At 46.1% G+C, this 15,245-nt stretch overlaps 2 protein-coding genes across 4 annotated transcripts in view; both read left to right on the forward strand.

Annotated features, from left to right (window-relative positions):
* Window positions 1-3,216: 3,216 nt before the first annotated feature.
* LOC144166778 (uncharacterized) overlaps window positions 3,217-15,245 on the forward strand; it is a 104,784-nt gene continuing 92,755 nt past the window's right edge. For all 3 annotated transcript variants that reach the window (XM_077696263.1, XM_077696265.1, XM_077696264.1), the window contains exon 1: window positions 3,217-3,314. The gene's annotated coding sequence lies outside the window, so the exon portion shown is untranslated. The remainder of the gene's footprint in view (window positions 3,315-15,245) is intronic.
* On the forward strand, window positions 5,940-10,942 carry LOC144166777 (uncharacterized). Its single transcript, XM_077696262.1, has 4 exons — window positions 5,940-6,080; window positions 7,467-7,620; window positions 7,708-7,824; window positions 9,884-10,942. Exons 1-4 carry the CDS (start codon window positions 5,962-5,964, stop codon window positions 10,352-10,354), a joined length of 861 nt encoding a protein of 286 aa, XP_077552388.1. The 5' UTR covers window positions 5,940-5,961; the 3' UTR covers window positions 10,355-10,942.

Genomic DNA, 15,245 nt, shown 5'->3' on the forward strand with positions numbered 1-15,245 from the left:
ACCTGAGCATACTTGATTCGTGCACAAACTGACACGCTGACACTGCATCGCTCACGTTATCACGTCATCAAAGTCAGCTAGCTCGTTAGCACGGCGCGAAGCGCTACAAAATACAGATCCGCATGTTCGTTGCGGATGAGACAAGCATTTTTGTGAAGATTAAACCGATAGCGATAGGTTCAAGTATGTTGTGCCAAACATTACACTACGTTAAAATGAGCGTTGTGACAGCGCAGGTACACGTGTGCAGGCCTCACCTTTGCATCAATATAGAGTTGCACATGAACGTGCCGTACCGGACGGCTTTCGTCAACCTCCTCAAAATAGTTCCACCACAAAACAAACAAGTAGGATTTCGAGTTTGGAATTAAATAAGACTAATCTGTTTGTTCGTGGCACAGAGTACCATCGTATCATTAATGACGTGTGAAGACTGGCCCGGAAATCACAAAATTTCGCCAGTTACTCTTAAGCTAGAAAAGAACTTTTGCTCAATTCATTCTTTTAGCAACGTATGGGCTATCTGCTCGGGTTAGCTGGAGCACTCCTTAATGGTTGATTAGAATTAATGTGCACACAAAATCATCTGAACCGCTATGAGAACAATTTAAAGAAAAATATCGGCGGCTGGCGCTCTCACTTGTTCGCTCAATCGTTTCATGTATAGTTGTCCATCCTGTGGAGTATAGGAACTGACGAACCGGGTGGTGGACTAACCGTTCGTCCGCCCACATTTAGTCCCTAAAGGGTGTAATGATTGGGGCAGTCAAGTAGTCCGCCAGAAAACTAACTTTTAGTCTTTTATTGCCTAAGCATGCATGCAGTATTTTTAGGCTGACTATGCGGAAATAACGGTTTCAGGAGGTTGAAATTTTGAGTTCAGTTGGCCTTTGCTGCTGACCTGGACTCACCATCCCACAGGACGGATTAGGCTCCCTTGCAGTACTACAACTTCAACGCACCATGACTCAGCTAACCAAATTCATTCACCGCATCAAACACAAACGGGCAGGAGTGAATGAACCAGACGTCATCCGACTTAAGCCTTTCTTATAAGGCACGTTATGTACGGCACACTTTACCTGTCTCTCAAGCCAGCCGAACGGCGAACATAAATTTGTGCTTGTGACATGACGCCATGATATCATTCACTGCAGGTGAACAGAATATGCCTTTTCATATACTGTGAATGATCTCATGACGCCATGTCACAAGCACAGACACGCACGCACAGAATAATAATAGAAGTAAAACGAGAATAAAGCAGCAAACGTGAACAAAGAATCGTAAGCCTTATATCGGAAAGTGGGGTAACCTGGCACAGCAGACGACAGCTGATCTGAAACCAGATGACTGGCATCGACAGCAATGAACCGCAGGAATACAGTATTATGATTTGCACTAGCTGCTAGTAATTATTTGTGGCCATCCCAAGCTATCGACAAAAGAGGTTTTCTGACTAGTCTGCTACCTCATTCGGCTCTTTCCTACCGTGAATCATCATCGCTCGTTTCGTTTTGCATCTCCCAGGTGGCACCACGGATCCAAGACCAGCTTGCTCGTCCATAATGGCCGCCATTTTGCCATAGTCGAAAATCGTTTTTATGTATTGGCAGAATAAATAGGTATCTACTGTCGTTTTTCCAAGTGCCAAACAAAATAGTCCGCAAAATGCGACCTCCATATGAAGTTTGAGCGCGAACAGAGCAGCGATACACTCAGAAAATTTTTTTGAAGTGTTCCATTTATCAGTGTAACACCCGGTATGCCCTGGTGCTGAGTCTATGCAGCTGAAAGCATCGCCAAATTTCTAGTGTTGCCGACAGATGAGAAAAGGGAATCGATGAAAAGAAGACAGTTTTTGAAGAGTTTCAAGACATGAAAAGTGAATACTATCACTATTCCAAGGCTTGAAGTTTGTGTTTAGGCTTGCTCTTGTGACAGCGTAAAGCACAATAATGTCGTTTTTATGAGTGGGCGGGAAATTTAAACAATATATCAGAAGAGAACATGTTCAAGTTAGATGTTTCATCTCACTATCTGATTAATATGTGAAATCCTGGATGACAAATGACACATCAAACTGGCGCCTTGATGAGACCGAACTGAGAATATACAACCCTCACCCGCATCGACCGCTTCGTACGGGCTGCAAGCAGTTGACGGAAATTCACGCGCGTACGCGGGGAGTGTCAGACGACTGTCGTAGTACCCTCCTTTTTTGGATGGAAGAGCACGTGACTGTTTGCTTAGCGCTCACGTGCCTGCCATTCGCATGAAGCTTGGGAACAACATTTTTTCGCTGATATTAGTGCACACACAAAAAGAAAAACACAAAAGAGCCCTTACATTTGCTCGAATTATAAAACAGGTCGAAATGAAAAAACTGAAAAAATGAAAAAATTTAGGCACTCTCAGCAACGTACTCGCGACCAAGCTGGCTTTCGTCAATAGCGTTGCAGGCAAACTGAAATTTTACGCCGTCAATCACGGCATCGTTATTGCATGTGAAAATGCAGGAGGTCCCACAACTATATTGGAGTAGAGGGCATTCAAGGTAACTTTAGAGTGCTCCGGACATTCATTTAAGTGCACTGGATATAGTAAGAGCCTAAATGTCCAACGAGACGAAAGATCGACAGAGACGGGAGGTCCACTCGAGCCGGAATGTCCAACAAGACGTAAAACCCACCGACTCTGAATGTCCAGTCTAGCCTTAATGTCCAATGAGACGAAAGATCCAACGAGACGGAATATCCACTGTTGGACCTTCCGTTTCGTTTAAACTTTCGTCTCGTTGGACCTTTAGATGCTGAATCTTTTATTTTCTTGTTCTGTAGATTTCGTATTTATGGTGTTTTGTGCAACAGTAGTTTTAAACAATTTTTCGGCGTTGTAGAGCCCGAGACGGACAGGTTGTAGTTTAGGGGATAAGGACCCATTAAAAGCAAACCTGTCGTTTATACCCCGCAGGTAGAAGCGTGCAGAGTAATTTAAAAAAGCCCACAGCTCTGACAAGTCTAATATCAAATGTTCGTAAAAAAATTCTCGAATATATAAAGTGAGTTTGCCGGGCTGCGGGGACACAATGCATGCCATCCTCAGCACGATATTCTGTAGTCGCGACGAGAGAGCCAAGTACATGTTCTTAAAGCCAAAGAGGCAGCAGCTGGCGAAGTATAGCTAGCTGCGTCATCTGTAAATGTTGCTCCGCCCCAGAGTTCCACGAAAATAAAGGAAAATGCGTTCGAGAGATAGCATTCGAACCTGAGGCGAAAAACGAGCAGATGTTGCTATGCAAGGCAGGCGCAAGCGTGAGTAGATCTCCGGCTTCTTAGGACTGTTTCCGGACATGTTTCGCGCTCATGCTCACTCAATACTGACTAACGTTTACTCGCGTTTTCTTGTTACTGGCAGAAACGGAACAGAAGTTGATGCCAAACAAAAACAGGTTTTAAGGGCGTCGTTTGTAGTCTCTTTGTACCGAACTGGACTCGGAAGCTAACGCAGACGCCCGACACTCGTATTTTGTTTTTAATGCGTTTCCCCCGGTTCTTTTTTTTGCATACAGATTTCATTCCGCGGATCAATGCTCATTATTTGCTTATGCAAATATTTTTCGGCCAAGTTAATTCATCTTGCAGAAATCTAAATTGAATTCCTTTATCCGTGCTACGAAAGTGTGCATAAACTGAAATCTTGTATGGTTAATTCTGATTAAAGCCAACAGACACCAATCGCTGCCTAAAAATAGTCCCATAGTAAATGCGATAAACGCCCTTGTAAGGCGTGTACGACGACGACGTGACTCCACAAGGGCAAATGATTGCGCATCACACGTAGCTGGGGGCATTACGTAGACCATCAAAGCCCAGAGCTCTGACAAGTCTAATATCAAATGTTCGTAAAAAAATTCTCGAATATATAAAGTGAGTTTGCCTGGCTGCGGGGACACAATGCATGCCATCCTCAGCACGATATTCTGTAGTAGCGACGAGAGCGCCAGGTACATGTTCTTAAAGCCAAAGAGGCAGCAGCTGGCGAAGTATAGCTAGCTGCGTCATCTGCACTGTGGGTGTGCTAAAATTTTATTTTCTCGAGTTGTTCGAAGTGATACATTATCAGGAGCGTGAATTTCCCGGTCCCGCCAATTTCTAAAGAAATTGCCGACTACATGACCAAACTTTATTTCCCAGTAAATTACCTAAAATTCACCTTTTTATTATTTTCTGGCTTTGTTTTTGCGGCCTACTTCAACTCACTTTTGCCATAGCAGGCTCTGTATGCTTCAATACGGTATTGCGAGGCAGTTGTAGCCGTGTGGAAGGCCTTGTCAGCGCAGCACATCTGTTTCAAATGCGTCAGCGCCTGTCAGCCTTTCGTAAAGGACACGTACGAAAAAAAAGGGTGGAGTTTGAGCATATTAAACGTCGTTGCTAAACAAGCTTTATTGTGACCTTAACCATAATGTTGTACCAAAAACCCTCCCCGTGAAGATGAAAAGCATTCACCCATTGCCTGCTTTAAGACACGAAGGTTTAAGAAGAGCGACTGGCAATGGACGCCGATCTGCGTCAGCAGCGGGATTCCGTCGCCATGTTTGGCGAGCTTTAAGAAACTTGTGGGCACATTCGTGGTCACTGTGAGGGTTGAGCGTGGCGGTGAGTTTGGGTGTTGCAGTGAGTTGTTCTTGTTTGGAAAAGTGTTTGCAGATATTCAGCTTGCAAATGTCTCATACCCGGAAATTTCGCTAAAAGGTGGGCCCTTCAGCAAAGTTATAAAGCTATTGCGGAAAACTGGGACATCTAGCAGAACACTGGATCACGTTTGTGCAATTGGACAGCCTAAGGTACTGCCCACAGTATTAAGGCTGATAGCTTTCATGCCTGTGCAACCGGGTAGACTTTTCGCCCAAACATGAAACTGCGCGCGAGGCAACGTGTTGCCTCGTGTCCTTTATTTCTGTCGCATCATCTCTGTCTTATTTCAACGAGCCCCTCATTTCCTATTCTGATTCGCGATATATATATATATATATATATATATATATATATATATATATATATATATATATATATATGTATATATATATATATATATATATATATATATAGAGAGAGAGAGAGAGAGAGAGAAAGATAAACTCACAAAGCGCACAGAAATAGTATAAGTAAAGAGTCGGATACACAGCAAGAACAATAACAAACAATGTTTACTTACGTAGCGGCAACGGGACTTGCCTTCATCAGAGTAAAGTTACATGATTTTGATGTCGCAAACATTTTGAACACATTTCTTATATAGGTTTGCATAAAACTGTGAGAAAGAGCGGAAAATGTTTCGGAAATGGGGAGTGTGCATACAGTCAGGCTACGCCTATGTTACAATATCAACAAACAAACAAGAAAAATAAAAAAGGGGGGGGGGAGCGAGAGAGAGAAAAAGGGGTCGTGCTAACAATGCAGCGTTCAAGGTTGCACCATGACGGGTCAACGTATGCCGCGCGGGCTGCAAGTTCAGACAATGGGGGAAACTGGACAACCGCGGTTTGAAAAGAAAGGGAAGAGTATACACTGAGGTATTCAGTGACTGCTGAGACTGGTTCGGGGAAACGAAGATGGGTGTGCCTAGTGTCACTATATACGGTTTTAGAGTATCGGCACTCTTTTCTCCCATTGTTCCGTGCCGCCGCCAAGATGATTGGTCAGTTCGCGACACGTGACATTTGTTTACACTGCGACGGTTCATGGGCGCTGCCATTTTGTTGCTTGTGCGTTTTCAGTCGGTCAACTGTGGTAGTCCTAGCTGTTCGCCCTGTGGCTGCGCGCGACCGACGTTCCGAACGTGAACTAAACCGACCAAACCATCCCGCGCTTGGCACGCTTCGCAGCATTTTAGCTGCAGAAGTGTGTCCGGAGATGCCGTTTTGCTGCATACTCAGCTGTTACAACTCCCAGGAAGATGGAAAACGCTTCATGCGGTGCCCGCTGGGGAAAAAGGACGGGGAGCGGCTACGCGTGTGGCTGCAACTCGTCAGCCGCGATGAATTCGTGCCCACCCCGTACTCCAGGATTTGTGAGGTGAGATTGTTTGAAGTGAATTCGCGATAGTTAATAAAAGCTGGCGCCTCGTAGGCGTTGTGAGAATTCCGTGCCGAGCGCTTCGCAGCTAATGAGCTCGCGAGACCGGCCGCCGCCGCCGCGAACGTCCGACCGCGGTCTTCGGGCCGCGATATGCGTCGTGAAATTGCTGTACTCGTTCGCTCGCCAACGCGGCCCGACAACGTACGCGTCGGCCGGGTGCTGGCGGAGTTGTGCTGGAATAAAAGTAGGCAAGAGATGTGGACGCAGGAGGCGTAGTTAAACAGATGAGAATTTACAAAGTGCAGGGGGGAGAAAATAGTATGCAAGGGAAGGAAACGGTGAGAGAGTTTGGGCCGCGCGCCAGCGAGCGAGTACGGCAATTTCACAATCCGGCACGCATATGACGACGCCTGTCTTAGAGTTCATAGAGGCATAGAATTCACATACGTGGAAATTGAAGGTGAAATGCGCGCATGTGGCCTCGCAGGGAATTAACATATATGTCTCAGGGTACGGGGGGGTTCACAACGCCTACGAGGCGCCTGCCAAAATAAATACCGCCATCCGTTTAAGTTATTTCGTCCCCGCCCCGGACGTTTGCATGTCGTGGGACGTTCCATCCCGTTGGGCGACTGCCATTACGAGAATCCGAAATGGTTGGATAAATTTTAATTCGGCAGTTTAACGTTCACGGAGGGGTCACGGGAATTAGTGCGGAACTTTCCAGAAGATTTTGGAAGTTTTGGTTTGATGTACACCGCGAACTGTCACGAGTGAAAGCGCTTAAACTTTACAAATCGCGCGTTGTTTCGCCATGTTCTTTCGTCCTCATTCGTTTTTTAATGTTTAGGCGCTCTCCCACTCATTTATGCGGCACCAAGTAGGCCCCACAGATGTGTTATTAATGTCACAAACGCCTTCACCCCATTCTGCTGCCAATTCTGGTATAAAGCTTGGCCTGTTCACTTTAGATAAATTCTACGAGGTTGTGCATTCTGTAGTATAACACGAAACTCTCAGAAAAAATAAGAACAAAACAAAAGCATTCTGTGTGCACTAAGTTATGCGTACACTAAAATTTTCAAGATATTTTCGCAGCCTACATTTATAATGCCAATGAGCGTTAGCATTCTGGCATGTTCTAAAATGCCTTGATCACTAATTGCGGGTATACTGCTTGCGATCTGTTGTGTGGCTTGTAAACTCGGAATTTCGACATGATGCTGCCGAATAAGGCCGTTAGACGCATTGTGGGGCGCAATTTAGCAGTTTCAATTTCATGTGAAGTTGACAGAGAGACGTTCAAGCGAGAAAGCATTCACACAATGTTCTGCATTTGATAAAACTTTTCTTGTTTGCTTATTGTATTGAATTGTTTGTTAGGACCACTTTGAAGACAGCCAATTTGAAACGGGCAGGGCTGATGGCCGAAAGCTCCTCAAGTGGAATGCTGTGCCAACGATCGAAGCCTCCAACAACCAGCAGAAACGGGCTAAGGGGAAGGTTCCGAGGAGGCCAGGCAGTGAACAAGCCCACGGTATGTCACTTAGCTGATGCACTGCTGAGCATTGTACCATGCATTATCTCGATGACATGTATGGTTTTTATTTTTTTGGCATCTCAGACACACTGGATGCCGCCGATGCACCTGCTGCCTCTGTTGCCGTTCGCCCATTCCCAGGTGAAGCACATGGAGTATGACCTCCTCCATTGGATGGCGAAGCTCAGCCAATTGAGACAGGTAAGCATATGTGTGTGTGGAAGTGAACATAGCTTCATAAGATGTAGGTATGTGTGGGCCAGTTTCAAGTTCACCACACACACAAATGGCGCCAACTCCATTTGTACGGTTGGGCAGGCACGTACAGCGCCATGGATAACGCGGCTTGCTTCATGCTATCTCAGCATCATCCCTGTGCGGGGAGTTTCTTATGTCTTGCGTTGCTTCAAACCGCTGCGGCTTGAGTTAGGAAAACGTCTCCACCCAAGGCTGCGACGATATTTTATGTGGCTCTGGCGTGTGAGATGAGGCGGTGGTTTTACATGCCACCTAGGCCTGCTGTGCGCTTCTTGAGGAGTATAAGAGACGGTGATGTGCTCTGGTGACAGTGTTCTCGGGCGTTGAATGCATGACCGTCCTTCACCTGAGCTCCCAATGAAGCTAAGCAATTTTGCAAGCAGTATGGGTGGAAGCAGTCACGAGGTATGTACAGGATGAAATTAGGCATGGCAACGACAAAGATTCAACCGAAGATTTTAATTGTTTCATTTTTTTATGTAGACGAAGCAGAAATTATAAGCAGAACAAGAGCACAATACACGCTTTGACTGCTTCAAAAATAGCCCAGAGACAATTGACAAATCATAGCGCCCTAGTTTGTCACTCCATACACCTTCGTCTCTGCGCTGTTTTTGAAATATTCAAATTGTGGTGCCGAACAAGCTTTAGTATGTTATCACGGTACACGTTTGATCATTAGACATCAGTTGAAGGTGTACCTTGCACGTGGCATTCCATGTACGTGTGTTCACCTCAAAACAACCAAACTAGTCCAGGTTAAGGCTGGGCACCTAGCCGTGCTCGTCTTGTCCGTAAAGTATGCCAGCTAGCGTAATTAGTGGAAATTTCAAGCACTCTGTTAAAGGTTCATGCATGTGATGAGGTCTGAGGTAAAAGCTTCAATGCTGCATCGTCCCAACCTGAAATGAAACAGGTGCCACTGATTCATTACTAATTAGCCCCATCATCGGCTAATTACTAATTAGCCCCATCATTACTAATTAGCCCCATCATGCTTTTAAAACCGGGCAAAGCTCTACTTTTTACAATTATTACATTGGTCAGTTTATGCCTGTAAAGTTTTTTTCGTCATTTTTAGCTTGGGGACAGCGGTATTCGTCGTTTAAGTTGACCCACCGCTCCCTGCCGCATCGCCGGAAGAGCGAGAAACAGCGGCAGCGACCGGAAGTAGCGTCATATTCGGAAGATGGCCAGCGACGTGTGCCGCCGCTTCGCTGTGTCCCAGTTTTCTGGGCGAAGTTCCAAATTAAGCAGGCGTGTAACCTGCACTTTATTAATCATCATTGTCTAGAGTTGCTTCTGCGTCGATTTTTAACCGTAATGCTACTGCGTGATTCCCTAAAGCGGCTCCTAGATACCATGGAGATTTCCTACCCGAGCGCCCGTGGCTACTACATTGCCTTCACGAGTAGTCGCGGGGCAGGCCGTGTCGTCGGGTGCTCTGTGCTTTGTACGCGAAGCGACGGGCTCAAACAAATACGGAGGTACCCCAAGTTCCTGATCCATTATTATAAGGGAATTAGGAAATTTGTGGGACCACAGCGCTCTAGGCTTTTGTTTTCCCGATCAACGTTGTTGGCTGTGACGACAGCTTAGCTGAATAAGATTTTAAGAAGAAATCAAGCAAGCTGAAAGCATGAAGCGTTTTATGCGCGCGGAAGCGCTCCGCACACTTGCCGGTCGTGCATGCCTGTACGGGGCACAAAACGGCTAGCACCACACATGCCGCGGCAGGGACCGCCCTTCGCTGCCGTCCAGAATCAAGGCCGGCGCGAAAAGCAAGGTAAACGTGCAAGAGAGGGTGATAGTGTGGTGAAAAATTGTGCTACGGATTGTCATCCAAGGTGATTTCAAAAGAGGTGATCGAACGCAAGAATGAGCACAGCAACGATCGCTAGAATGATTATCAACGTAGGGATAGTGTGTTAGTGTTTGAGCTGGGGGATTTTAGTGCAGTTTAAGCTAAACCATTTTCAAATATGTTCTGTGCATCTCGCAGGTGTCAGTCAAGCACATCAGAAAGCTGGCGGATATTGATGCCGAACGCGACCTCAAGTTGGCCCCCCACCTCAAGCCGGCCTACCTGGACCAGGACCATTTTGCCAAAATGAACGTGGCATCTGCGGTTGCTGTCCTCAACCATAGTGTTGGCGCTGCTATACGCGTACTAGTGAGTCTTGGGCGGATGGAGGAGGAGGCCCTAACCACAGCGTGGTTTGTTGAGCGGGTGTACCGGTGGTTCACCCTGATGACGTCGCGGTACATCGGCACCGCTATGAGCATGTTTAAGCCGGACGCTCATGATGAGGCAGTGGCGTTCCTCAGGGAGTGTATGGAGATTTTTGCTCATGTCTCCATAAAGAGCAACCGAAGGGACCAGTTCAAGCCCGTACAAGCAGGTGTACTCATTAGTACAACAAGTGCTCTCCAAATTCAGCACCAGAAACTCTGTTTTTGTCAAATTTTTTAAGTTACAATAATTACGTTCTTGGAAAGGTTTGTTTTTATAGTTCAGTAGCAATGTGACTTCACTGTGAAGTAATGTGATTTCATCCTCGGGGTAATAGTTTTCAAGTGTGACATAATCAGCTTTGCACATAGATGCACATACAAAATTCTTCCTTGTGTTACTTTGGCCAAGTACTGATATGCTACCAAATGCATAGTCACTGTGTACAGAATATTTGTTGGATAAATGCGTTGTGTGTGTGTGTGTGCAAGTCATGGGGTCTTTGCATTCTACTTTTTGTACCAGTTTTGTGTTAAGTTATGCAATAAAACAGCAGAGTTTTCCTGTTTATATGGCAATCACTTTGCTTTCTTTCAGGGGAAAGTGTGGTTTTTTCTGCTGCTATGATAGTTTTTGTGATCTCGAGGCATTCTTCTTTTCATTGCGATAGTATGCCGTTTGGCATAAGTCGTCTTCGGAATCGGCCTCATTGTCCTCGGAAAGGCTTGCTAGAGTTCATAATGAATTTTTCCAGATTTTTTTGAACTGCGATTGGTTGTGTTCTTTTTTTGAGGCCGTTGTCTTCAATAAATATTTATTTTACATTCAGTTGTTCTTTTTTGCCCGCTCTGCTTTCATATGCTCATCGTTGATATCCTTCTGATAGTATTTTGATTTTCAGCAGTGAAAGAATACTCCCAGAATATGTGAGGCATTTCTGCACTCCATTAACTGGAGCTAAAAATGACCTGGGCGTTAGTGCTGAACGGGCTGAAGTGTTAAAAACTTTTCGAGCCAAATGAGAGTTCAAGCATCGTTCTGCATCACCTAGGTAGTAACGTCCATTATCAGAAAAAGAGGTGGCTGCATTACTGAATTTTTCTTAGCCGCTAAATGATAGCCGCTCACTAAAGTTCACTGAATTCAGTGCGTACAAAAACCAGCACTTATATGGGGGTTTTGTGATCAGGTAGGGTTTACTGGTGAGTTTTATTTCCTGAAAGCATCCATTTTGGCACTTGATGACTGAGTTGCATTTTCTTTGCAAAGGAAACTTGACAAATGAAACATGTTCAAGTCCTTTGAATTCAATTCATCGAAATTTAGCCGCTAGTGGTGTCACAAACTTTATATAGTGGTACTAGCTAGTGACACTAGTACAACCAGGAATGCATTTACCATGTTTAACAGGCCCTCAGAATAAATGCATACACAGACTGCAGCTAGTTAAGATACCATGCGAATCGCCATCCTGTTCCAGAAGGAAAGAGGAGGCTGTGAGGGGATAAGAGAAGAATCTTAGGTATGTCCTCTAAGTTGCAGACTAGAAAAACGTTACCAAGCTATACTAAATTATGTTTATGAGTTTCTGATATGGCTAACCGAAATTTAACCTGCGCTTGTCGCAAACAGCGCGCATTGCTGGGTAAAAGCCAGCGTTACTGCATAAGGTTATTTAGTGACTAGCAAGAGTAGGGATTGTGCCCGGAATACATACCTGCTGATGCAATTCGCAGTTTCGCCCGAAAAAAAAAAAAATCCAAAGCATGGGGCGGGTTCAGCTCGTCTTTTGTGTTCTTGATAATTTTAATGCCTGCTTCTTGAAAGTGATTTCCCAGGTGACTGGCAGAATCAGCGGAAAACTTGCTTTTCGGAAATCAACCGGAAAATTAGCTACATGCGCACAAACTGACGCTGCAAATCGAATGGTGACGTACACGGGCTAAGTTGCTAATATTTGGGCTTGCGGATCGTTATCGCTCGCCTCCAAGTTAAACGGTCGTTTAGGTGGATCACTCGTCATTGCACCGAGCGTTATTTTATCTTAGGCGCGGTTGCCTTTGCCGAAATAACCGTTTTTCGCTAATTCGCAGCGCCCGTATGCGACATTTCTGCCGCAAAAGTTCGGAGAAACCGGGCAGAAAAAGGGTTACTGTGAGCTACTACAAATGCTTGCGCGGTGTTGGCACTCTGTTACTATAAATTATTTGCAGTGCACTTGAAAGATTCTGCACAGGCGAAAAGCGAAAGCGACCGTGCGTTCTAGATTTCGGCGCACGTCAAAGATCCCCCAGGCTTTCAAGGTTAATCTGGAGCCCTACACTACGACGCGCCTCTTCGCCTGTCTAGCGTCGGCGTGTTAAATGAAAAAAATTGTGCGTATGAAGTATTATTTTGAGACCATTAGCTAGTAGCTTCTGACTTCGAGGCACCACCGCCGGCTGCACGGCCCCGCCAGCCCGGCCATGTTGTTTACAAGCGACCCGGTCAAAGTTAGCGGCGAGAAGGTAGAAGAGACAATCTGGCAACATTGATAAGCACCAAAATGGCCACCGCTGCTCACTTGCGTGCCTCAGTGACGGTACTCTAACCTTATTTAGTGACTCTAGGTGTGCCCCCCGCGGGTCAAGAGAATAGATAGGGGGCACAAAAGAGCATTTCACAGAAGCTAGCAATTGAACAGGAAATAGGTAGGGTCACAAAAGGTTAAACATGAATAGATCACAAAGAGTTAAACATTCTTAAGTGGTGGTGGGAACGAGGCCTCCCTCCCCAGGACAAATGGCATTGTTGAGCCGCATTATGCTGATATATATATATATATATATATATATATATATATATATATATATATATATATATATATATATATATAACACAGAAATAAGGGTTGGCAGTCGAGAAAACCTCGGAAAGCAAAGGGGAGGATGTGGTAGATCATTGAAACAGATTAAGAATTTGGAAAGAAAGAAAGAAAGTAGCTGGTCGACCACTGTGGTCGATCAGAAAGTAGCTGGTGGTCGACCAGAGTGGTCGACCACCAGCAGTGGTCGACCACCAGTAGCAGAGTGGTCGACCAGAAAGTAGCTGGTCGACCACTCTGGACATGTCGTAGACACTCGAGTCACGACCCGGGGGTTAAAAAGAAGGTCCCCTTCACCCCGAGTAGTCCGAATGGCGCTGGCCACCACCCCCAAGCACAGGAAACAAAAATACCTAACATAAATAGCCCAGAAAGTGAAGGGGAAAGTCGCCCCGCCGGTAGCGTAGTGGTTATCGCACCAGACCGGTATTCTGGAGGTCGTGGGTTCGGATCCCACCTGGCGGGCATTTTTTCTTCACTTTCTTTCTTTCTTTCCAAATTCTTAATCTGTTTCAATGATCTACCACATCCTCCCCTTTGCTTTCCGAGGTTTTCTCGACTGCCAACCCTTATTTCTGTGTTATTTTCAACGAGCCCCTCATTTCCTATTCTGATTCGCTACATGCATAGCGAGGGCCTCTGTTCTGGCAGTCTTGGTGCCATAGGGAGCTTAAGAGGGTTCAAAGCTGGTCGACCACTCTGGACATGTCGTAGACACTCGAGTCACGACCCGGGGGTTAAAAAGAAGGTCCCCTTCACCCCGAGTAGTCCGAATGGCGCTGGCCACCACCCCCAAGCACAGGAAACAAAAATACCTAACATAAATAGCCCAGAAAGTGAAGGGGAAAGTCGCCCCGCCGGTAGCGTAGTGGTTATCGCACCAGACCGGTATTCTGGAGGTCGTGGGTTCGGATCCCACCTGGCGGGCATTTTTTCTTCACTTTCTTTCTTTCTTTCCAAATTCTTAATCTGTTTCAATGATCTACCACATCCTCCCCTTTGCTTTCCGAGGTTTTCTCGACTGCCAACCCTTATTTCTGTGTTATTTTCAACGAGCCCCTCATTTCCTATTCTGATTCGCTACATGCATAGCGAGGGCCTCTGTTCTGGCAGTCTTGGTGCCATAGGGAGCTTAAGAGGGTTCAAAGCTGGTCGACCACTCTGGACATGTCGTAGACACTCGAGTCACGACCCGGGGGTTAAAAAGAAGGTCCCCTTCACCCCGAGTAGTCCGAATGGCGCTGGCCACCACCCCCAAGCACAGGAAACAAAAATACCTAACATAAATAGCCCAGAAAGTGAAGGGGAAAGTCGCCCCGCCGGTAGCGTAGTGGTTATCGCACCAGACCGGTATTCTGGAGGTCGTGGGTTCGGATCCCACCTGGCGGGCATTTTTTCTTCACTTTCTTTCTTTCTTTCCAAATTCTTAATCTGTTTCAATGATCTACCACATCCTCCCCTTTGCTTTCCGAGGTTTTCTCGACTGCCAACCCTTATTTCTGTGTTATTTTCAACGAGCCCCTCATTTCCTATTCTGATTCGCTACATGCATAGCGAGGGCCTCTGTTCTGGCAGTCTTGGTGCCATAGGGAGCTTAAGAGGGTTCAAAGCTGGTCGACCACTCTGGACATGTCGTAGACACTCGAGTCACGACCCGGGGGTTAAAAAGAAGGTCCCCTTCACCCCGAGTAGTCCGAATGGCGCTGGCCACCACCCCCAAGCACAGGAAACAAAAATACCTAACATAAATAGCCCAGAAAGTGAAGGGGAAAGTCGCCCCGCCGGTAGCGTAGTGGTTATCGCACCAGACCGGTATTCTGGAGGTCGTGGGTTCGGATCCCACCTGGCGGGCATTTTTTCTTCACTTTCTTTCTTTCTTTCCAAATTCTTAATCTGTTTCAATGATCTACCACATCCTCCCCTTTGCTTTCCGAGGTTTTCTCGACTGCCAACCCTTATTTCTGTGTTATTTTCAACGAGCCCCTCATTTCCTATTCTGATTCGCTACATGCATAGCGAGGGCCTCTGTTCTGGCAGTCTTGGTGCCATAGGGAGCTTAAGAGGGTTCAAAGCTGGTCGACCACTCTGGACATGTCGTAGACACTCGAGTCACGACCCGGGGGTTAAAAAGAAGGTCCCCTTCACCCCGAGTAGTCCGAATGGCGCTGGCCACCACCCCCAAGCACAGGAAACAAAAATACCTAACATAAATAGCCCAGAAAGTGAAGGGGAAAGTCGCCCCGCCGGTAGCGTAGTGGTTATCGCACC

Source organism: Haemaphysalis longicornis, unplaced genomic scaffold, assembly GCF_048455015.1.
Source record: "Haemaphysalis longicornis isolate Haplotype H1 unplaced genomic scaffold, Haemaphysalis longicornis Haplotype H1 scaffold_19, whole genome shotgun sequence".
NCBI classification, from domain to species: domain Eukaryota; kingdom Metazoa; phylum Arthropoda; class Arachnida; order Ixodida; family Ixodidae; genus Haemaphysalis; species Haemaphysalis longicornis.